General features: G+C 41.8%; 1 protein-coding gene across 1 annotated transcript in view; it reads left to right on the plus strand.

The window, feature by feature from the left end:
- USPL1 (ubiquitin specific peptidase like 1) overlaps positions 1-23,290 on the plus strand; it is a 47,980-nt gene that overhangs the window by 9,513 nt on the left and 15,177 nt on the right. Inside the window, exons 4-5 of the mRNA XM_006832047.1 lie at positions 3,859-3,972; positions 5,774-5,903. Coding sequence (XP_006832110.1) covers positions 3,859-3,972; positions 5,774-5,903 — 244 coding nt within the window. The remainder of the gene's footprint in view (positions 1-3,858; positions 3,973-5,773; positions 5,904-23,290) is intronic.

Below are 23,290 nucleotides of genomic sequence, written 5' to 3' on the forward strand. Positions count from 1 at the left end.
ATGGTGTGAGGTAAAGAGCTGGTTTATTTCTAGTAGCATGGATAGTTGTCTCCGTTTGCCTGCCACACCACCTTATCCATATCCCAACATTGCATCTATGTGTTTGCTGCTGTTCTTTAACTCAGGAGCCCTGGTGGCGCTGTGCGTAAGCATTTGGTTGCGGACTGAAAGGTTGGCATTTTGAGCCCGCTAAGGGCTCCCAAGGGAGAACGTTGAGGCAGTCTGCTTCTGTCAAGGTTTGCAGCCTTGGAAGGCCATGGAGCAGACTCTCCCCTGTCCTGTAGGGTCTCTGTGAGTTGGGACCGACTTGACCAGCAAGGAGTTTGGTTTCAACTCATAGTGACCATGTGTAGGGTTTCCCAGGAGCAGCTGGTGGGTTTGAACTGCTGACCTTGTCGTTTACAGTCTAGTTCTGATCTTCCAGTGCCACACCAGGAGTCCATATTTTTGTTGTTAGAATTTGTTAAGTCTTGCAATCCAATAGGACAAGAATGCCCATCTTTGTTCAACTTTAGAAGTATGGGTACACTGTCTGATTTTGCTTGTGCATATATTTTTAAAGAATTGGCATAGTATGCTTTCTTCACTTTACATTCTAAGTATTTTCTTATTGATGCATTTTTTCAAATGCCTCTTTCATGGTGTGTAAAAGGAGCTCTGGTAATGTAGTGGTTACGAATCGGGCTGCTAACGTCAAGGTCGGCGGTTCAAAACTACCAGCCATTCCGCGGGAGAAAGATGAGGTCTTCTGCTCCCGTAAAGAACTGCAGCCTCAGAAACCCTGTGCAGGGTCACTATGAGTCGGAACCAACTCTACAGTGCTTAACAACAACAGCAATCTATTATATGGATCTTGTATGTTATTTTCCCATGATTAACCATATAGGTTGCTTAATATTTACACATAGGAGCACTGGTAGTGTAGTGGTTACGAATCGGGCTGTAAACCTTAAGGTCAGCAGTTCGAAACTACCAGCTGCTCCGCGGAAGAAAGATGAGGCTTTCTGCTCCTGTAAAGATTTACAGCCTTGGAAACCCCGTTCAGGGTCACTATGGGTCAGAACTGACTCGATGGCACTTAACAACAATATTTACACCAAACATTTGCAGACCTCTTAACACCCATTACTGATTTTATTCTTGAAGGAATGTTAAACTATAACTACTGAGGCCCTTGGTGAATGGCTTTGGGACAGGTCAGATCAGCAGAGAACTCCATCCTCCTAGTTTAACAGGTGACGTCTCAGAGCACTGCAGCCGCCTTTAAGGATTTTTTTGTGGTGATTGCTAAGTGCCATTAAATCAGTCGTGACTCATAGCTTCCAAGTAGCAGCTGGTGGGTTTGAACCGCCAGCCTTGAAGTTAGCAGTCCAGGGTCTACCCTGTAGCACCACACCTGACCTCCAGTTAGTGGAACATGAAAGCAGAGTGTAAGCAGGCTTCATTTGAGTAAAATAATTTATTTGTAGCTTTAGAATAACTGCAGATGCGTGTGGAGGCTGTTCCTCAGAATGAGTGTCTCCAGTGGCGCCATGGTTGTTAATTTAAGTACCTGGCTTCCAGCCGAAAGGGCAGCATGTGTACCACCCACCAGCTGCTCCTCGGGAGACAGAGGTAGCAGTCGTGGAGCCCCACGGGGCAGTTCTGCTCTGTCTCACGGGGTCAGCATGAGGTGGAGTGGACCCGATAGCAGTGGGGTTTTGGTAACTCAGAATGATTTCTTGACTCTGGGGTCATTTTCTGTCATAGTCTTCCTGCTTTGAGAGTTTTACTGTAAAGAAGTTATCAAAACCAAGGACAGAGATGTGCCCAGAGATGCTTGCTGTAACGTAGTGGCAATAATGAAACAACCTAAACATGCAGCAGCGTGGGTCAGTCGCTGTGGAACAGCTAGCCTGCAGAGTTTAAAATGAAGCCAGTTTGTGTGAAAAAAGCAGATGTGGAAGACCACCCACAACACACACACACACACACGTTCTCGAGGAAAAGATACAAAATGTTCAAGAAGAAATCATAACTTTAAGACGTCTTACAAATTTATCCGTTCTTCTAACTTTTAAGTTCGATAAAAAGCATGCAAGCCGAAATAAATGAATTAAAGCACGGTGGCTCCATAGGATAAGCATTGGACTGCGAACCACAAGGTTGGCAGTTCGAGCCCACCAGTTGCTGTTTGGGAGAAAGATGAGGTTTTCTGCTCCTGACACAAATGTAAAGCCTCAGAAACCCTGTGCAGGGTCTCTATGAGTCGAGACTAACTCCACATCCCGTAACAACAAGAAACATAAGTAGTAAGAGTCTTGGTGTGGCACTGGACAGCTAACTGCAAGGTCAACAGTTCAAACCCACCAGCTGCTCCTGGAGAGACAGATGAGGCTGTCTGTTCCTGTAAAGATTTACAGACTTAGAAAGCTATAGGATTGCTGTAAGTTGGGGTGATTTGATGGCAGTGTAGGTTTGGTTTTTGGTTTGGTACCACTGAGTAGGTTCTGACTCGTAGTGACCCTGTATAGGGCCTCTCAGGCTGTAAAGCTTCACGGGAACAGAAAACCTCATCTTTCTCCTGCAGAGCAGCTAGCTGGTAGATTCAAACTGCTGACCTTGTGGTTAGCAGTTGCCCTGTAACCCATTACGTTACTAGCCCTCCTTTGGTTTGGTGTAGCATACGTAATAATCGCATATTAAGAGGTAACTTCAGATGTTTCTGAGCTAGGAAAATTACCAGAATGGTTAGCTGTATTGTTGAGCCTATGATGGTTTGGATGAGAATGGCTTACTTGACTTAGAGATTTCACCCAGGCAGAATGGCATTGCTCCAGTCAGTGAATACTACTGTGTTGTTAGTGTTGTCCAGTTGGGTCCATCTCAGAGCCATCCTGTATAGGGTTTCCATGGAGCATCTGGTGGGTGCTTATCCTATAGCAACACACCAGGACTCGGAGTACTATTGACCTTATGTAGATAGCAAATACTGAGGGGGCATATGGCATGCCAGAGAGGAAGGAGGAGGAATTCAGGATGTTCTGTGTTTGCATTTTATCTCTTACTACAAAAGTTCATTGACTGGTGACCGTTGTTTTGTAGATTTTAGCCCAGACCTTTATTTATGATTTGGAAAGTCTTTGAATGATGTCGAATGTAACATAGATAAAGGAGTAATCTCTTCAATGGGTGTTGAGAGTTCCATATGTCCATGTAATCCCCACCCAAAACAAGATCTGGAACATTTCTGTCACCTTAGGAGGTTCCTGGCACCCTTTCCAGTCCCCACAGCAGCTCCCCTCCATCCTAACTTTAGAAGCCCCTTCGTATGTATGGAATCACAAAGATATAATCTGTAGACTTTTGTGTCTGGATTATTTCACTAAGCAGAATGGATCTTACACTCATCAGTATTGTTGCATGTATCAGTAATCTGCTCATCTGTATTTCTGAGTTGTTATTGTTAAGTGCCAGCAAATTGGTTCCAACTCATAGCGACCCGGTATAGGGTTTTTGAGGAGCAGCTGGTGAACTTGAACTGCCAACCTTGCCATTCAAACTGACTTTGCAGACTGGCGCATTAGCCCACAGAGACGCTGGTGGATTCAAACCACCAACCTTTGTTTAGCTGTTTACCAGCAGGGTTCCTTAACGTGTATAGATACATCACAATTGATTTGCCAATTGTCCTGTTACTGGGTAATTAGATTGTTTGCAGCTTTTTATTATTATATATTTATAATATATAATAAAGCTTCTAAAAGTATTCTTGTACAGTTTTGGCAGGGCAGAGCATGGTTGGATCTGGTGAACTTTTGATTCTTGATGTCATAATTTTTGGTGAGAGACTGATAATTCCCTGTGTATTACTTTTAGATGGGGACCATAAAAAATGTACTTCAGAACTGTTTGCAAAGATAGATGGCTGTCTGAATGAGGCCCGGGACGAAATTTTCACTCGGCTTCAACCCCAGCTTCGATGCACATTAGGTAAGTACGTTGTGCCGTTTTAACTGTTGTGCTCATCTACCGTAACAAAGCTGCTGTAAGGAAGCATATCACTGTGTTGTTACTTTGAATGATCAGATTCTTGGGAGAGAAAATGTGGGTTTTTGGGCTTAAGAGTCTTCACACTGGTTAAATTGTTGGTGGAAGGAGCTTTCCTTATCAACATGCAGATTGGTCTTATAACCCTTGAGTGAATCAGGATCAAGTGAATGCCTGGGAGCCCCAGCACTGGCTGACCCTCCAAATCCTCTCCTCCCCCTGGGAGATGAATGCATCACTTCAACCGTCACTGTCCACAGAAGAACCAATGCCAGAACTTAGGGCCTGTTTCAGAGTCTTGCTGGTGAAACTCAGGACCATTAATTTGTGGTGCTTGCACTTCAGTAGGGTGGCAGAACTCTGGTCTCAACCAGCCCGAGTAATTCTACTCTCCTGCCAGTGCCTGGTCAGGAATGAAGCTGTGGTGTCTGCGGTGGTATGTCTTTGGGCAGAAGTAGATCAGGACTGTGTCAGCCTGACTGTAGACTAAGCTCAGGCGGTAACAGGCCATTCCTGTTGGTGGAGCTTCTTTGTGGTGGGCAGCTGAGGAGGGTTCTTTCCCAGTGGAGGGAGTGAGTGAGGGGACCCAGATTCTCTCTAGAGTCACCTCAGGAAAGCAGCGTCTTAAGATTCCTGAGGAGGACTGGAAGGAGAGCAGACAACTGGGAATTGGGTGTAAGGAGGACGGTGGGAATCCCACTGGAAAGCTTGCTGGCTGGGGTTTGGGTTTGGTTGTAATAATAACATTTTCATCTTCCCTACCCTAAAATTTGCTCAAGTTTTGTTAGTACAGGATAGGTTTAAACCGAAAGAATGGAAGATCAGGAGTCAGGATTTGAGTTTAGCCATTGAACCTCAAAGGTCCCTAGTGGTGCAATGGTTAAGCACTTGGCTGCTAACCAGAAGGTGGTTGGTTCAAGTCTGCCAACCTCTCCACAGGAGAACGATGTGGCACGTGCTCTGGTAAAGTTATCACAGTACTGGAAACCCTATGAGGCAGGTAGGGTCGCTGTGAGGTGGCATTGGGCTCGTCAACAACAGGTTTTGTTAAATCCTTAATTGTCCTGCCCTCTCCACACGTAGAACAAGCAGATTCTACTAGAAATGGTCTTTCAGCGGTGTCATTCAACTTTGAACTCATTCTACGTTGTTTCCTTAGTTATTTTAATATCTATACCAAACCATTCATAGGATTGTTGTTTTAGTCACTCTAGGGGTCCTGGTGTGGCTCACTGTAGGATAAGCACCAGATTGCTAACCCCAAGGTCGACTGTTCAAAGCCACCTATATGGGGTCACTTTGAGTTGGAAGCGACTCAAAGGCACTTTACTACAACAGGGCTGTTATAGTTCCCCAGGGTAAAGTTAGAAAGCTCTGAGAAGAAAGTGTGAGTTTTTGGTCGTCGAAGTTTTTATTAATGTCTCCTAAGTACTGAATTTGCTAACATCAAGGCTGACGCTTCAAATCCACGTGTCGGCCCTTGGAAACCCTATTCAGGGTCACTGTGAGTCAGAACTGACTCAGTGGCACCAAAAAGAAGAAAATGAAAGATGGAGACTAAGGTGATCATTAAAATCTTGATTCCTGGGTATTTTTGGAAGAAGGTTTCCACTAGTCTCCACCTTCCCCTCCCAGAGCTACGAATGACTTCCTCCAGGAACACAGGGACGGCCCAGTTTCTCTGTGGTTGGCTTTGTTTCCAGTGTTAGTGATTTGTACCAATGGTCTGCTTCTCTTTCTGAAGGTGACATGGAAAGCCCTGTGTTTGCATTTCCCTTGCTCTTAAAGCTCGAGCCTCGCATCGAAAAGCTCTTCACGTATTCTTTTTCTTGGGATTTCAAATGCTCACAGTGTGGACACAAGTATCAAAACAGGTGAGTCTGGTTTTGTGGGGTTTTCTCCACCCACCCCCCCAAGATTAATTCTGAAAGAAAATGAATCCGAATAATGAAAGCTGAATAAAACTTGCTTCCACCTCTGACATTGTGCACGCTCTGTCTCTTTCCTTCCTGTCTCCTCTCTAACTCTCCTCTCCCTTTGATTCCTATTCCATTAGATGCAGCTTGTCATCATATCCTGAAGTCTTTCCACCTCTACAGTTAGAAAAACAAAAAACCCAGCACATTTAAGCTCTAGATGTTTGTTCTTTAAACAGTAAGGGTTTAAAAACCATGGTTTTGATCAGCTGTGATTAGGCATTTTCTTAAGAAGTTCTTAAGTGGGAAGTAGGAACTAATGGGTGGGGTGGCGGGAATAAAATATCTCACATCTAGCCTCCACTCCTGGATTCCCTGCTGAATACGACTATCTCTTACTCCATTGTTTTTGAGTGCTTCGATTTTGTTTCCAAGGAGCAGCTGAGGGGTTTGAACTGCCGACCTTGCAGGTAGCAGTGTGGTGCTTTCTCCTACAGTGCCACACCAGGGCTGCTTCTGTTTGAAGGTTAGCCGTTTCAGGTGAAAACGGTGTTTAGGCTTCTAGAATCTGGCATGCATCTCAGCGCTCACAGACACTTTCCCGTCCTTCCCTAGTCCCAGGAGGGAGCAGCTGCCACCAGTCTCCCCTGCATGGAAGCGGGCTAAGCCAGACCTCCTGCCTGCCCGAGGGACACTAGTGAGGGTGCCAGGGCATGAGAGGTCCAGGGACCGAGATTGGCTCTTGGGAGGAAGCGTGGATAAGACAGCAGTTTGCAGGCTTCTGTCCGTAAATCTACCAAGTAGGAGAAAGAGTAGATCCAGCTGCAAAGGATGGTCGGGCTTTATTAGACTCAATATCTGAGAAAGTTGCTGGCTGGTAGTGAAGCATCAATCTGACTCTGTTACTCACATATTCAGATTAGTACAGTATTGATCAGTATCCCTCCCCTTTAAGAAACATTTGTGTGTGCTTGTTTTCTGGTGAAGTATTAAGACGCCAGTTTCGTTTCCTATTCCATAGTGTTTGCACCAGTTGTTCATTGACATTGGTTTCAGTCTTCCCCATGTGGGAACTTTCTTATGATTTCTTGCCTGATGGTTCTGTTTTCCATTCATCTACTTTCCCTACCCCCCTTACAGTCACACTTTTGTTTTAAAGTCACTGTTAACCACTTAGGCTCATTGAGGTGATCTTTCAAAGGCACACAGTACTTAGAAGAGATGTTCTGTATTTTGTGAGATAGTCTGTTGCTTAGCTACGAGGTGACCACAGAGGTTTGTTTCGCTTCAGAGTCTGAAGAAGATCTCAGAACAGTAGTCTCACGGAGTCTTCCAGTCCCAGCTGGCCCAGGAGGTCTCCGTGGTTTGTGCAGTTTTCTTTTCTTGAGGAATTTGATATTTTCTTCCACATTTTCCCTATCAGGATCCAACTGTCCATGACATACCTTGATTAGAACTTTTTCCCTTAAACTCTAACTTATTAAATAAGAACTTGACTCTAACTTATTAAGAACTTGAGATAAAATATTACATAAACCAAACTCCCTGCCATCAAGTCGGTTCCGACAGTGCGACCCTATAGGACAGTGTTAGAACTGCCCCAGGGGGTTTTCAAAGCCGTGAATCTTAATGGAAACATTGCCTCATCTTTCTCCCACAGAGCAGCTGGTGGGTTTGAACTGCCAACCTTGCAGTTAACCCACTGTGCCATCAGGGCTCCTTAATCCTGCTTAGATATTAATATTCTAAATAAAAGATGGCTTTTTCATATTCAAGTAGCGTAGAGTCTGGGCGAGCGCTCTGACACTAGGAGAGACTGCTGGATTTGAACCACCGACCTTGTGTTTATTGTTGTTGTTGTTAGGTGCCATCGAGTCAGTACCAACCCATAGTGACCTTATGCACAACAGAACGAAACACTGCCTGATCCTGGGCCAACCTCACTATTGCTGCCACGCTTGAGCCCATTGATGCTGCTACTTGGCCAATCCATCTTGTTGGGGGTCTTCCTCTTTTTCTCTGACCCTCCACCTTACCAAACATGATACCCTTCTCCAATGACTGGTCTCTCCTGACAGTGTGTCTGACATATGAGAGACAAAGTTTGGCCATCTTGGCCTCCAAGGAGCACTCTGGCTGCACTACTTCCAGAACGATCTATTGGTTCTTTTGGCAGCCTATGGTATGGCACTTTCAATATTCTCCTCCAACACCATAACTCAAAGGCATCAATTCTTCTACGGTCTTCCGTATTCACTGTCCAGCTTTCGCATGCATATGAGGTTATTGAAAATACCATGGCTTGGGTCAGGCGCACCTTAGTCCTCAAGCTGACATCTTTGCTCTTCAACACTTTAAAAAGGTCTTGTGCAGCAGATTTGCCTAATGCAATATGTTGTCTGATTTCTTGACTGCTGCTTCTGTGAGTGTTGATAGTTGATCCAAGAAGAATGAAGTCCTTGACAACTTCAATCTTTTCTCCATTGATAAGAATGCTGTTTATTGGTCCAGTGGTGAGGATTTTTGTTTTCTTTACATTGAGATGTAATCCATACCAAAGGCTCTGCTCTTTGATCTTCATCAGTAAATGTTTTAAGTCCTCTTCACTTTCAGCAAGTAAGGTTGTATCCTCTACATATTGCAGGTTGTTAATGAGTCTTCCTCCAATCCTGATGCCACATTTTTCTTCATGTCACCCAGCTTCTCAGATTATTTGCTTAGCATACAGGTTGAATAAGTATGGTGAAAGAAAACAATCTTGTTGTACACCTTTTTTAAATTTTAAACCATTCAGTGTTCCTGTGTTCTGTTCAAACAACTGCTTCTTCGTCCATATACAAATTCCTCATGAGCACAATTAAGTGATCCAGAATACTCATACTTCGCAATGTTGTCAATAGCTTGTCATGAGCCACATAATCAAAAGCCTTTGCATAGTCAATAAAGCACAGGTAAATATCTTTCTGGTATTCTCTGCTTTCAGTCAAGATCCATCAGATATCAGCAGTGATATCCCTTATTACAGACAGAATTTGAAGTCCCCAGGTGGTACAAATGGTTCATGTATGTTTTGCTAGCCAAAAGGTAGGAGGTTAGATTTCATCCAAAGGTGCCTCAGAAGGTGACAGGAGCCAATAGCAGCTGCTAGCTAGACATTACATGTGAAAAGGGAAGCCTATCTCCAGATCATATCCACCAAAAGACACTCAGCAAGCTTAATAGTGCAGCAACATACATCCATTTAAGCATTAAGAATCCACCTAACTACTGAAAATGTCCAGGAAAACACAACAAAAGATCTCAAAACATGTCAATAAAGAGAAAAGAGTAACAGACAAATGAGCCGGAGGCAGACAAAGGCTCTCCAGTAGAGGAAGAGCAGGTCTTGGATCTGCCTGAGAAGTAATTCAGAAGAATTTTATGGAAACAAATTCAAATGCTTCAAAAAGGGGTGGAGGAAAAAAAGGAAAAAGTCAGGAAAGTGCTACAGGAGCAATCAAACAAGACAGATACAGCATTGGAAATAATTCAAAACCTTCAGAAAGAGGTCCAGATAATTAATAATAAAATATCAGAAATGGACAATACACTGAAAGGGCAAAAGAGTAGAATTGAAGAGATGGAAGCCAGAACCAGTTAGCTGGAAGACAAATCTCTCAATACTGCTAAGCTAGATGGGCAAGCAGAAAAAAGAATAAAAAAAATCTGAAGAGAGCCTAAGATTAATGTTTGATAACATGAAGAGGAATAACTTAAGATATACTGGCATCTCGGAACAGGAAGAATCACAGAAGTCCACAGAGGAGATAGTTGAACTACTGGAAGAAAATTTTCCTCACATCTTGAGGATGAGCAGATAAACGTTCAAGAAGCTGAACAAACTCCAGGAAGAATAGCCCCCAAAAGGAAATCACCAAGACATTATCATAATCAAGCTCCCTAAAATCAAAGACAAGGAGAGAATCCTAAAAACAGCCAGGGACAAGAGAAGTGTTACCTACAAAGACAAGCAAATTAGATTAAGCTCTTGACCTCTCAGCAGAAACCATGCAGGCAAGATGGCAATGGGGACACATATAAAACCCTAAAAGAAAAAAAACTGCCAACCAAGAATCGTCTATCCAGTAAAACTGTCAATTAAATGCGATGGTGCAATCAAAACATTCCAGGATAAACAGAAGCTAAGAGATTTTGCCAAAGCCAACCCAGCACTTCAACACATCCTAAAGGGAGTTCTTTGGAATGAAAACCAGCAAGAACAGACAACAACCAAAGATTGATAGTTGTGACAACCTACCTGGAACTCAGTCAAGAGATAGTAGAATTCAGAACAAAATTACAGCAATGAATTCAGAGGACTTGTGAGGCCAACCAAAGATCAAAATATTAACAGTATCAAAGAAGGGAAAAACACAGGAACAGAGATCCAGGTGGTGAGGAGGTCAGGTAGATTACAGGATACAGTGTTGTTGTTAAGTACTATTGAGTCAGTTCCAACTCGAAGTGACCCTACGCAGGATTTCTGATGCTGCATATCTTTACAGGAGCAGAAAGCCTCATCTTTCTCCCGTGGAACAGCTGGTAGTTTTCGAACTGCCGACCTTGAGGTTAGCAGCCTTATTTTGTAACCACTACTCTATCAGCGCTCCATGGGGGGAAAAATTAATAGACTATAGGGAAACCCCAAAGAGAGTTAATACTTCACAACTTACCATGAAAATGAAGATACAGTCAGAAGAAGGAAACATGAAAACTAAGAAGAAACTGACAAGAAATAGCACAAAAAACATGAACTCAACAAAGGAACAAACAGCACCACAAAAAATTAATGTAATGACAGCAATTCTTACCTATTGATAATTACACTGAATGTCAATGGATTAAATGTACCAGTGAAGAGACAGAGAGTGGCAGAATGGATAAGAAAACAAGACCCTTCAATATGCTGCTTGCAAGATACACACCTTACACACAAGGACAAAAACAGACTAAAAGTTAAAGGATGAAAAAAAAAATATCACGCTAACTGCAATAATTAACAAGCAGGAATGGCAATACTTTGTTGTTGTTGTTGTTGTCAGGTGCCATCAAGTCGGAACCGACTCATAGTGACCCCTATGCACAGCAGAACGAAACAATGTCCGGTCCTGGGCCAACCTCACTTCTGCCGCCACACTCGATGCCATCAGTGATGCCACCTGGCCAATCCTTCTCATTGGGGGTCTTCCTCTTTTTCTCTGACCTTCCATCTTACCCAGCATGACATCCTTTTCCAGTGACTGTTCCCTCCTAACAATATGTCCAAAGTATGAGAGATGAAGCTTAGCCATCCTGGCCTCTAAGGAGATTCTGGTAAAGTGAACTTTAAGACAAAAACCAGCATAAAAGATAAAAAAGGATACTATCTCATGATCAAAGGGTCAATTGAGCAAGACGACATAACCTAATAAATATGCTCCCAATGAAAGAGCACCAAGATATATGAAGCAAACCCTACTAGAATTGAAGAGAAAAATAGGTAAATCTACAATTATAGTGGGAGATTTTAATACACCACTTTCGAAAAGGTATAGAACAACTCTACAAAACCACAGAGGAACTAAACAGCACAGTCAACCAACTTTACCTCAGAGATGTGTACAGAGCATTCAACCCAACAAAGGCACAGTATACATTCTTTCCTGTGCACATGGAACATTCTCCAGAATTGACCATGTGTTAGGTCACAAAGCAAGCCTTCATAAATTTAAAAACATCAAAGTACTACAAAGCATCTGTTCAGATCACAATGCTATAACACTAGAAATCAACAATAAGAAGACCAAGGAAATAAAGTTGAATACATGGAAACTAAATAATACCCTGCTGAAAAGTGACTGGGTGGTAGAAGAAATCAAATGTGAAATCATAAAGTTCCTAGAAACAAATGAGAACAAAAATGGAACATACCAAAATCTTTGGGACACAGAGAAAGCTGTGCTGAGAGGTCAATTCATTGCGATAAATGTGCACATGCAAAAAGAAGAAAGAACCAAAATTAACACACTGACACAGCATCTCCAGCAATTAGAAACAGAGGGAATGTACAGTCACCCAAAGAAAAGAAAGAATAAAGATCAGAGCAGAAATAAATGAGATGGAAAACAGAAAAACTATAGAAAGAATCAACAGGACAAGAAGCTGGTTCTTTGAAAGGATTAATAAAATTGACAAACCATTGGCAAACTTAACAAAAGAAAAGAGGGAGAAGACACAACATGCATTTTAAACCACATGGGCGATGTGTCAACGGAACCAAAGGAAATCAAAAGGATAATAACAATGCTATGAAGAGCTGTACTCCAACAAATTTGAAAATTTAGAAGAGATGGATACATTTTAGAAAAACTTGACCTACCTAAACTTAAACAAAGTGAAGTAGAAAACCTGAACGGCCCCATAACAAAAGAAGAAATTGATCAGGTCATCAAAAAACTCCCAACCAAAAATAGTCCAGTCCCAAATGCATTCACTGGTGAGTTCTACCAATCATTCGGGGAAGAGCTGTCACCAAACCTACTCAAATTATTCCAGGATATAAAGGAGGATGGAAAACTTCCTAATACATTTTATGAAGCAAGCATAACCCTTATATCAAAACCAGGGAAGGACATTACTAAGAAAGAAAATTATAGACCAATATCCCTCATGAACATAGATGCAAAAATTCTCAACAAAATCCCAGCCAACAGACTCCAGCAGCACATCAAAGGTGCCTCAGAAGAAAGGCCTGGTGACCTGCTTCCCAAGAATCAGCCACTGAAAACCTATACATCACAGTTGTTTGACACACATGGGCGATAGTTGGTAAAACTCAGACAAATTCTGGAGGTGACGCGTAAATATATAGTAGAGACCCGGGAATGAGCAGCTCATTTGCTCTGTGGGCTGCCGTATGCTGTCTGTAACCACAAGGTGACAGGTGGTTTGGGAGGTGTACAGAAAATGATCCAGGAGCTCAAGGGAAAGAAACCACCAGCTGTATTGATTCCTTCTTCCCTTCGCCCCGCTCCCGTTTTTTGATCCAAAACTAAAGCAAAGGTGTTTCATTGAGTAGAGTCTAAAATGTCGCAGCATATTCAAACGTGCTACTTTTTATTCCGAAGGCCAGACTACCCAGCAAATTTATTTTTGTTCGGCTGCTTGAAAAATGTTTCCCTATTGAAACTATACCAGAGGCCTTCACAATGTTGGTAGGAAAACCGACTTGAAAGATAATAGAATTTTTCTGGGCACTTTGTGATGCCGCCTTGTGTGCTGGGGGCAGTTAACATCAGAGTCAGGCTTCCTAGAGTCAGATCTGTGTTCTGTCCTTTACCACCTGATGTATGTACTGTGACTCAGTTTCCTCAGCGATATGTGGGGATGTAAACAGTACCTGCCACTTAGCACAGGCCTGTGCATGTAACATGTGCTCAACAATATTGTTAAACTTTCTGAGACAAACTCCCTTTCATAAACTGAAAATTAGATGCCCTTCAGTTCCGTTGCTGTTTCAGCGCAGTGGAAATGGCAGTGAGTTGTGTGCACACTGTAGAATGATCAACCATCGGAGATCCGAAGGGCAGCATTTGCCCAGGGTGGGAGTTGAGAAGCCATCACAGAGACAGAGCTGGGGAGCCCGGAAAGAAGTAGGATGAGCATGGCAGTCAGTGAGCTAAACAAACTTTGGTGAATTGTTAAATGGGAAACTGATCTGCTCTGCAAACCTTGACCCAATTCACAAGAAAAAGTTTCTCCAGCCTCGGTTTCCCTTCCAAAAAGAGGGAAAAAGGTGTCCTTTGCTAATGATTATGTTTGAGAACCAGAATCTTGCAGAAATTTGTCAGTAGACTTCATGTTGTTACTTTACTTTTAAACTGTGTTGGACAACCGTCAACGCTTGTCGTTTTCCAAAGGATTCCACCACCATTAACAGAGACTCCATCTTCCTCCCCCCTCACACCCCTGATGACTACTAATAAGCATTGGTTTCTATACAATCGCCTTCTCCTAAGATCTTTGGGGTGGTGCTATAGGATAAGCACTGGACTGCTAACCACAAGTTCAGAAGTTCAAACTCACCAGCTGCTTCTCAGAAACCCTCTACTGCAGGAGGGGGGGTGGACTTTTTTCTGCCAAGGGCTATTTGAGTATTTACATACAGCATCATTTGCTGGCAATACAAAACAATCAACTTAAAAGTTAACCTGCTATATTTGGGAGTCCTGGTGTGGCACTATGGGTTGGTTAATGCACTGAACTGCAAAGTTGGTTTGAACCACAAGGTCAACAGTTCAAGCTCATCAGCTGCTCTTTGGAAACCCTGTACAGGGTCACTATGGGTCGGAACCGACTTGTTGGTACTTAACAACAACCACCACCACCTATTTGGTCAAACATTTATAATGTACTAGACCGCAAAGTCAGTTTGAACCACAGTATCAGCAGTTCACCCTCACTAAACCACTCCTCGAAAAACCTATACATAGTTGCTGTGGATCCAAACTAACTTGATGACAGTTAACAACAATAGCAACATGTATAGAAGGAGTCCTGGTGTGACACTTTAGGTTAAGCACTGAAATGCTACCCACTTAGTGATTCAGACCCACCAGCATTACTCGGACTTCACAGGGTCACTCTCTTTATGTCAGAACTGACTTGACAGTACTTAATAACAACACAGCACATACATATAGGGTTGTGTCACTTGTAAAAAGAAGTTACAGTTTCCTTTCTGGTTTGGCTATCTTCGATGGCTTTTTCTTGTCTAATTCTTCTGGCTAGAAGTTCCAATGCAGTGTTGAATAGTAGTGTTGTTGTTGGTGATGTTGTGCCATAGAGTCAGCTCCAACTCATAATGACCCTGAATAGGGTGTCCGAGGCAGTAAATCTTGGGGAGCAGAAAGCGTCATCTTTCTCCCGTGGATCTACTGGTAGATTGGAACTGCTGACCTTGCGGTTAACAATCCAGTTCCTCATCCACTCTGCTACCTGTTTGAGTAACGGTGATGAAAGTGGGCGTCTATGTCTTTTCTCTTTGAAAGGGAAAGCTGTGAGTCTGTCTCCTTTGAATATAATGTAAGCAGTGAGTTTCTCGTAAATGCCCTTGATCAGATTTAGGGATTTCCTTCTGTTCCTAGCTTGCTGAGTGGTTTTTTAATCATGAAAAGTTGCTGGATTTTGTTAAATGCCTTTTCTTCATCAAATGAGATGATCATGTGATTATTATTTTCCTTTGTTCTATTAAATGATTGGTTTTTAATGTTGAACTACCCTTGCATTCCTAGGTTAAATTTCACTGGATCATGGTGTGTCATTTCTTTAAATGCTTTTGGGTTTGGCTTGTTTGTGTTGTATTGATTCTTATATCGGTATTTATGGAGATTATTGGTCTGTCATTTTATTGTGTCTTTGTCTGGTTTTGGTTTTAGCATAATGCCTCAGAGAATAAGTTAGGAAGCATTTCTTCCTCTTCTGATATTCTGGAAAAGTTGAAGATTGTACTCGCTTTTTCTATAAATGTTTGCTAGGAATGAGACCATTTCTTCTAAGACATTGAATTGTTGATTACTGGCTCAGTCTCTTCGCTCATTATGAGTCTACTGAAATCTTCTATTTCTTGTTGAGGCAATGTAGGAAATTGATGTGTTTCTAGGAATTTGTCCATTTCTGCTAAGTTATCTAATTTGTCAGCATACAGTGGTTTATGATGTTTTCATCTTTTTTATTTCTATAGATGGGTTGCTATTATGAGTCACATATCTAATTTTAGATACTAGCATCTTCTCTTATTTTCTTTGTCAGTCAGGCTAAAAGGGTTGTCAATTCTGTTCATCTTTTCAAAAACCAACTTTTGCTTTCATTGATTCGATTTTTCTCTTCTCTTTTCCAGTTATCTCGGCTCTGATCTTTGTTATTTTCTTTCTTTTATAGCTTTGACTTGCTTTGCTCTTCCTTGGAATGTAACTTTAGGTTATTGATCTGAGGTTTTCTCTTTCTGAATTTAGAGGTTTACCATTATAATTGCCCTCAGCGCACTGCCTTTGCTCCATACAGTGCCAGTTAGTGTGTTGTGCTTTCATTTTGTTTTTTTTTAAAAATTGAGTTGGGTTTTAAAATTATATATATATATATAAATTTTTATTTATTTATTAAAGGGAGTCCTAGTGTGGCTCTGCGGATTAATGTGCTAGACTTTAAGGTCGGTTTGAACCGCAGGATCGGCAGTTCAAGCTCAACAGCCACTCCTCAGAAACCCTATACAGGGTCGCTATGAGTCAGAACTAACTCAGTGACACTTAACAAGTTGATAAAAACAGTGCATGTCTGGTGGCTCTGTGGGTTCCATAGCTCTGTAGGTGAGCCCGCTTGAATCCAGGCACCTGCCTCACACTGGCATGGCTCAACCACACGCTTCAGACTCCCCAACAGCAGGATCTGCACTGGGGTTGGATGAGGGTCCAGCTGGCCACACCTCTGGTTTCCAGGAGCATGAGTAAAAATTTAGACTTGCACCTTTCCTGTTGCTTGTGTGAATCTGCTCAGCCAGTCCACCTTCTGTCACTAAAGCTATTCACAAAAGTTCAAGGTGGTCACAGCGCATCTGGCTGGTTGTTCACCAATCAGTCTCCCTCTCTCACCTGCCCCCCTCAGCTTCTCCTCCCAGTAAGCACTCAAACCACTTGTTGAACCTTCCTTCTGAAACTCAAGCTTCCAGAATTTTCATCTGTATCTGTTTCATTTGGTCTCTTAATAGCTTTGTTGTAGAGAATACATGTAGTGTGTTTGCCTAGTCTACCATCTTGTTGGAAGTCCTGTGCTTTTGTTTGCATTCATTCTCTTGGCCCGTTAATAGTTTAATGGTATGTTGTTGAATTTCCACATGTCTGTTATTTCACAGTTTTCCATTTTGTTATTTCTAGTTTCCTTCTATTATGGTTAGAGATGATATTTGGTGTGATTTCAGCCTTTCTATGTGTATTGAAACTTGCTTTGTATCCTAATCTGCCCTGGAGATTATTCCGTATGCCCTGGAGAAGAATGTATCTTGTGCTGTTTTCTGTATGCGTCTGTTAGGTCTAACTGGTGTGTGGCGGTAAGTTCTCTATTTCCGCATTGATACCTTTCCAGCAGTTCTGTTCATTCTGGAACCTGGTGTGTTCTGCTTCTCCCTATAATTTGGTTAGTAATTGTTTTAGATCATTTGAGGCTCTGAAGTCAGATGCTTATGTATTTACAGTTTCTATCTCTTTAAGTCATTCACCCATTTTTCATTATATACTGTCCTTTTTGCCACGGTATTGTTGTTGTTATTAGGGTTACTTGCTGTTGAGTCAGTACTGACTCAGAGCAACCCTGTGTGCAACAGAACAAAACACTTCCTGGTCCTCACCAACCTCACAGTTGTTGCTACACCTTAGCCTGTTGCTGCTGCCACTGTGCCAGTCTATCTCGCTGCGGGTCTTCCTCTTTTTCACTGACCCTCCACTTTACCAAACATGTTATTCTTCTCCAGGGACTGGTCCCTCAATATTTTCGAAGCATTAGAAACGAAGTCTCTTCATCCTGGCTTCCAAGGAGCATTTTGGTTGTATTTCCAACACAGATTTGTTCTTTTGGCGGTCCATGGCATTTTTAATATTCTCAAACACCGTAACTCAAATGCATCAATTCTTATATGGTCTTCCTCATTTATTGTCCAACTGTCACACATTCATATGAGGATATTGAAAGTATCATGGCTTGGGTCAGGTGCACCCCAGTCCTCAAACTGACATCTTTATTCTTGAGCACTCTAAAGAGGTCTTGTGCAGCAGATTTGCCTAATGCCGTTATGTCGTTTGATTTCCTGACTGCTGCTTCCATGAATGTTGATGGTTAATCCGATCAAAATGAAGTCTTTGACTTCAGTCCTTTCTCCATTTATCCTGATGTTTCTCATTAATCCAGTGGTGAGGATCTTTGCCTTTACATTGAGGTGCAAACCCATAATGAAGGCTGTGGTCTTTGATTTTCATCACTAAGTATTTTTAAGTCCTCTTCACTTTCGGCAAGCAGGGTTGTATCATCTACATATATATAGCATTCTTCCAATCCTGAGGCCACAGTCTTCATCATATAATACAATTTCTCAGATTATTTGCTCCACATACAGATTGAATAAGTATGGTGAAAGAATACAACCCTGGAGCACACCTTTCCTGATCGTAAACCATACAGTGCCCCTTGTTCTGTTTGAACGGCTGCCTCTTGGTGTACGTACAGGTTCCTCATGAGCATGATTAAGTATTCCGGAATACTCAATCTCCGCAGTGTTGTCCATACCTTGTCATACATTCGAAAGCCTTTGTATAGTCAACTTTTGATTCTTCCTTTTAGTTTGCAACCTTTTGCGTTCCAGTTACCAGTAATTACCAGTACATTTTAATTGCATATTTGATCGATTTCAGACTGAAGACGTTGGTAGAATTCTTCAATTTCATCATCACTGACTAGTGGTTGAAGTGTAAATTTGAATAATAGTGGTATTAACTTGTCTTCTTTGTAGGCATGTGGATATTCTATCTCAGCCAGCATTGTACTTCAAGATAGATATTGAAATGTTCTTTTTGGTAATGAATGTGATGACATTCCTCTTCAATTTGTCATTCCTGGTATAGTAAACCACGGGAGTGTCAGATTCAAAATGGCCCATACCAGTCCATCTCAGCTCACTAAATGCCTAACGTATTAATGTTTATGCGTTCTATTTCATTTTTTTGACAGTTTCCAATTTTCCTAGATTCATAGTTAGTACATTTCATGTTCCAGTTATTAATGGATGTTTACAGTTGTCTCTCTTCATTTTGAGTTGTGCCGCATCAGCAAATGAAGGTCCTGAAGCTCTTTACTACAGTCATGTCATCATAGTCAACTCTACTTTGAGGAGGCAGCTCTTCACCGATTATAGTTGGAATGCCTTCAAACTTGAGGGGCTCATCTTCCGGCACTATATGTATACTTGGCAGTATTCTCACGCTATCTGGCAGTGTTTCACTGCTACATATGAGGTTTTCAGTGACTGAATATTTGGACGTAGTCCATCTCTCCTCCTTCCTAGTCTTGTCTTTTTCTTGAAGCTCAGCTGAAACCTGCCCACCATGGATGACCCTGCTGGAATTGAAAATGCCAGTGCATAGCGTCCAGCGTCACAGCACCACCTAAGCCACCACAGTAGGACACACTGACAGACGATTGCTGGGCCAGTTTATTAAGTGTATAAAAGAATATACTTTCTTTGCTCCCCATTTGATTTGATCCAGCATTGCCGCCTTTTGTGTATAGTTGATACTTTGGCAGGGAGAGGGTAATAGAAAACCATTTTGTTTCTTACCACCTTTTCTTTGTGTATGTATTTTAGATTTGTGTATGTGTGGTTAACACGAGATTGCATTTTAATATTTCAGCATTTGTAATAACCTCGTTTGAATAGCTAACACGTCAGTTTCCGAACGAAACATTAGACCATTGTGCTGCCTTTCTCCCTGTTTATGTTGTTGTTACTTAGGACGTTTTATGCATCGTGTGTGGTAACGTGAATGGGAATTACTGGTTGCATGTTTGTCTTCAGGAACCCTAAAGGACATAACTGTATTGAGCAACCCAAAGTACTTAAGTTTAGATTTTTATTCTTGTCCAGAAATTCCCTGCACTGGAATGCTTTTTCTCCTGTGTGTTTACAGTTTTGAATTACTTTCTCTGCCATCTGAAGGACAACCTTTACAATTTCTTGAAGGGCAGGGCCTTGTTTTTTGAGTAACCGTTTTGCCAGATGTATTATTCTTGGTTGTCAGTTCTTTTCTTTTGGTATTTAAAATCTGTCGTCCCACCGCCTTATTCATCCGTGATTTCTGGGGCAAAATCAGTCAGATCTTACTGAGAAATCCTTCTATGAGATGCTTCACTTTTTTTCTTGCTGCTTTCAGAATTTGATTTTTACCCTTGATATTTCAAAGTTTGATTATATTATGAATCATTGTGACTTTCTTTGAGTTTATTCTGCTTGGAGTTTGTTCAGCTTCTAGAATTTATAGGATCATATCTCAGATTTTGCAATGTTTTTGCTTTATTGCTTCAAATATTCTTCCTTTCTCAGTCTTCTGGATGTCCATATGCATACAGGAGCCTGCTTCATGATGTTCCACAATTAATTTTTCTGAATTTGTTAACTTTCCTTCAGATATTTTCCATTTTGTTCTTCAGACTCAAAAATCTATGTGGTCCAAACTTCATGTTTGCAGATTCTTTCTTTTGTTAACTCAGATCTATTGTTGAGCCTCTGCAGTGAAATTTGTCATTCCTGTTGTTGTACTTTTTAGGCCGAGTTTTCCTGTTTTTACTTTTTTAAAAAATTGGTATAAATTTTCAACTCTCTATTGCGATATTCTTGTTTTTTTCTTATACAAAGGGCTTCAAAAAGGGTGTGGGGAAATTTTTTCCACAAACGTTTTGAAGCCCCCTCATTGTTTTCTCTGATGAATTTTAGTTCTCCTTTGTGTTCTCCCTTAACGCTGAGCGTAGGTAGTTCTGTTGCTGTAATCTTTACCCATTCATTATCCGTCTTTCCTCAGGGACACTCTCTGTCACTTTAATTTGGACTTTTGTGTGTGTCAGCTTCCCTGTTTCTTCATGGGAATGTTTTTCCCAGCTCTTTTAATGTGTTTCATTTTTGGGGGGGTAGGAGTAAGGAGTTAGGGCTAGGACTGTAGCTAGGTCTCGGCCTTGGGTTAGGGTTAGGGTTAGGACTAGGGTTAGTGTTAGGGGCTTGGGGGTTGAATAGGCCGAGGAGTAAGGCTTGGTCTAGTTTCAGTGTTACAGATAGGTTTCTTTCTTGAAATCTACTTGATTTCCTCTTTACTTGGAAGTTCTATAACTACATTGTTCCCTTTTTAACTTTTTTTGTTGTTCTTGCTGCTAGCTGGAGCTCTGGTTCTCTGTTTTCAGTCTTGTAGGATATTTTACTTTGAGTGCTTCTACTTTGGTAGCGAAGTGGTTATGAATCGGACTACGAACCACAAGGTCAGCAGTTTGAAACTACCTGCTGTTCTGTGGGAGAAAGATGAGACTTTCTGCTCCCGTAAAGATTTACAACCTCAGAAAGCCTGTACAGGGTCGCTATGAGTTGGAACCGACTCCGTGACACATTGGAATCCAACAGCAATTCTGGAGTCAAGTCCTGGTGTGGCACTGTGGGTTAATGCGCTGGACTCAATGGCAGTTCAAGCTCACCAAGCTGCTCCTTGAAAACCCTATATAGGGTCGCTATGGGTTGGAACCAATTAGATGGCACTTAACAACAACAATAACATATCTGGATTGAGTTCTGGGTGAAATCATCACGTTGTTGGTTCTCTGTCTAGAGAAATCCCTTAGTATTTTTAAGAAAGTTAGTTTGGTTTTTACAAATTCTTCTAATTTCTGTTTATTTAGACATATCCTGATATCAGCATCATATTTGATGGACAGTTTTGCTGAGTATATTATTGTTGGTTGGCTATGTTTTCCTTTCAGAGTTGTATATATCATCCCATTATATTGTCTGCATACTTTCTGTTGACAAATCAGAGCTTAATCTTACTAGTTCTCCTTGGTAGGTAACTTTTCATTTTCCCTGAGCTTATCTTTGGTTTTGAAAAGTTTGGTTATAATGTATTGGGACTTTTCTTTTGGAGTTTCTTCTGCTTGGAGTTTGTTGAATGGCTATCTTATCGTCTCTTGTGATGTTAGGGAAATTTTCTAACAACTCTTGGACAATTGTCTTTGTTTTTTTGATGTTGTGTCTTCCTGTTCTGAAATTCCAATCATATGTAAGTTACTTCTCTTCATTGTGCCTCACAGAAATCTTAGGCTTTCTGTGATTCTGTAGCAGATGAATACTGAGAGATTTTTCTTCAAGCTCATTAATTCAGTCTTCCATTAATTCCATTCTGCTTCTTTGCTGTTTTAATGTGCTATTTCTGGCTTTCTAATTATTTTTGTATGGTTTCCAATTTTTCATTTATTTTCAGTTTGTAAGTTCTTTATCAAATAGTTCTGATACCATTTCTTATATTCCATTTTCTGATTGTGTATTTTGGTCACTTGTTTCATGCACTCTATCTTTGTGCAGCTAAGCTCTGTGGTGTCGTATTTGTATGTTGGTGCATCCTCACAATCTGTCTCCTAGCGGATGTGATAGAGATTGGAAGTGTGAATGCAGTTCTCTGTTTGCTCTTTGTGTAGCGTAGTTCAAGGAGGGTTTATACACCTCCAGAAGCAGGAATGGCAGAGCCAAGGCTGTGCAGAAGGGGCTGGTGAAGGCCAATGGAGGGTACAGAACAAGGGAGGACCATACCCCCATTGCTGCCCAGTTCCAGCCATGTCCTGTGACTGCAGGTCACCTTGTTGACAGCCGCTGGCAAAAGTTCAAGATGGCTGTACTTCTCCATGCCCGCTGATGGCCTGCCTGTTTTTCCTTTCTACCACACTTCTGCCCAGCTTCCTCTTCCAGTTGGCACTCAGTCCACCTTCCTGTCTTCTCCTCTGAAGCTCAGGGTTCCAGGATCCCCATCTGGCTCTGTTTCAGTTGGTCTTCCATGTCTTTGTTGCAGAGGGTCTGCTCAGTGCACCTGCCTGCCCTGCCATCTTGTCCTGGCCTCTTATAACGTGTTATTTTTGTTAAAACTGGGTCACTCACCTTCTTGTACTATGGAACATCTGGAGATGAGTTTCCTCCTCTTCCCCAGGGTTTGCGTCTCCTCTTCGCTACTATGTTACTATTTCTGATTGTTGATGATTGTAGTTCTCTGCTTCAGCACCACACTCCCCATTTGGAATTAAGTAAGTGTATGTACATACAGTGTACATCTTTGTCTTAGTTTTCTGGTGATGATATAAACACCACAGCTGGATGCCTTTAACAAACAGGTAGTTCTTCTCTCATGGTTTAGGAGGCTAGAAGTTCCGAATCCGAGGTCCATTGTGAGGGGGAAGGCTGTCTCTTGTGAGCTACAAAGAAAGGTCCTTGTCTCCTCTGAGCATCTGTAGGCCCAACATTGCTTGACTATCTCCATGTGTCTTGGCATCGAGTTTCCTCTGGATCTAGGAGCGTCACAGTGCAGGGGCTGTAGGCCCACATCTGCACTCCAATCCCTGCAGCTCCTCTCTCCTGGTGGTATGAGCTCCTTCTGAGTTTGCTTGCTTGTTTTCTCTCATATTTCAAAAGACATTGACTCAAGATACCACTTAACCCTGTAGATTGTATCTGGCCTCATTAACGTTGTAGTTAAGTGCTGTGGCATCAG

This window comes from Chrysochloris asiatica, unplaced genomic scaffold (assembly GCF_000296735.1).
Source record: "Chrysochloris asiatica unplaced genomic scaffold, ChrAsi1.0 scaffold00005, whole genome shotgun sequence".
Classification (NCBI taxonomy): domain Eukaryota; kingdom Metazoa; phylum Chordata; class Mammalia; order Afrosoricida; family Chrysochloridae; genus Chrysochloris; species Chrysochloris asiatica.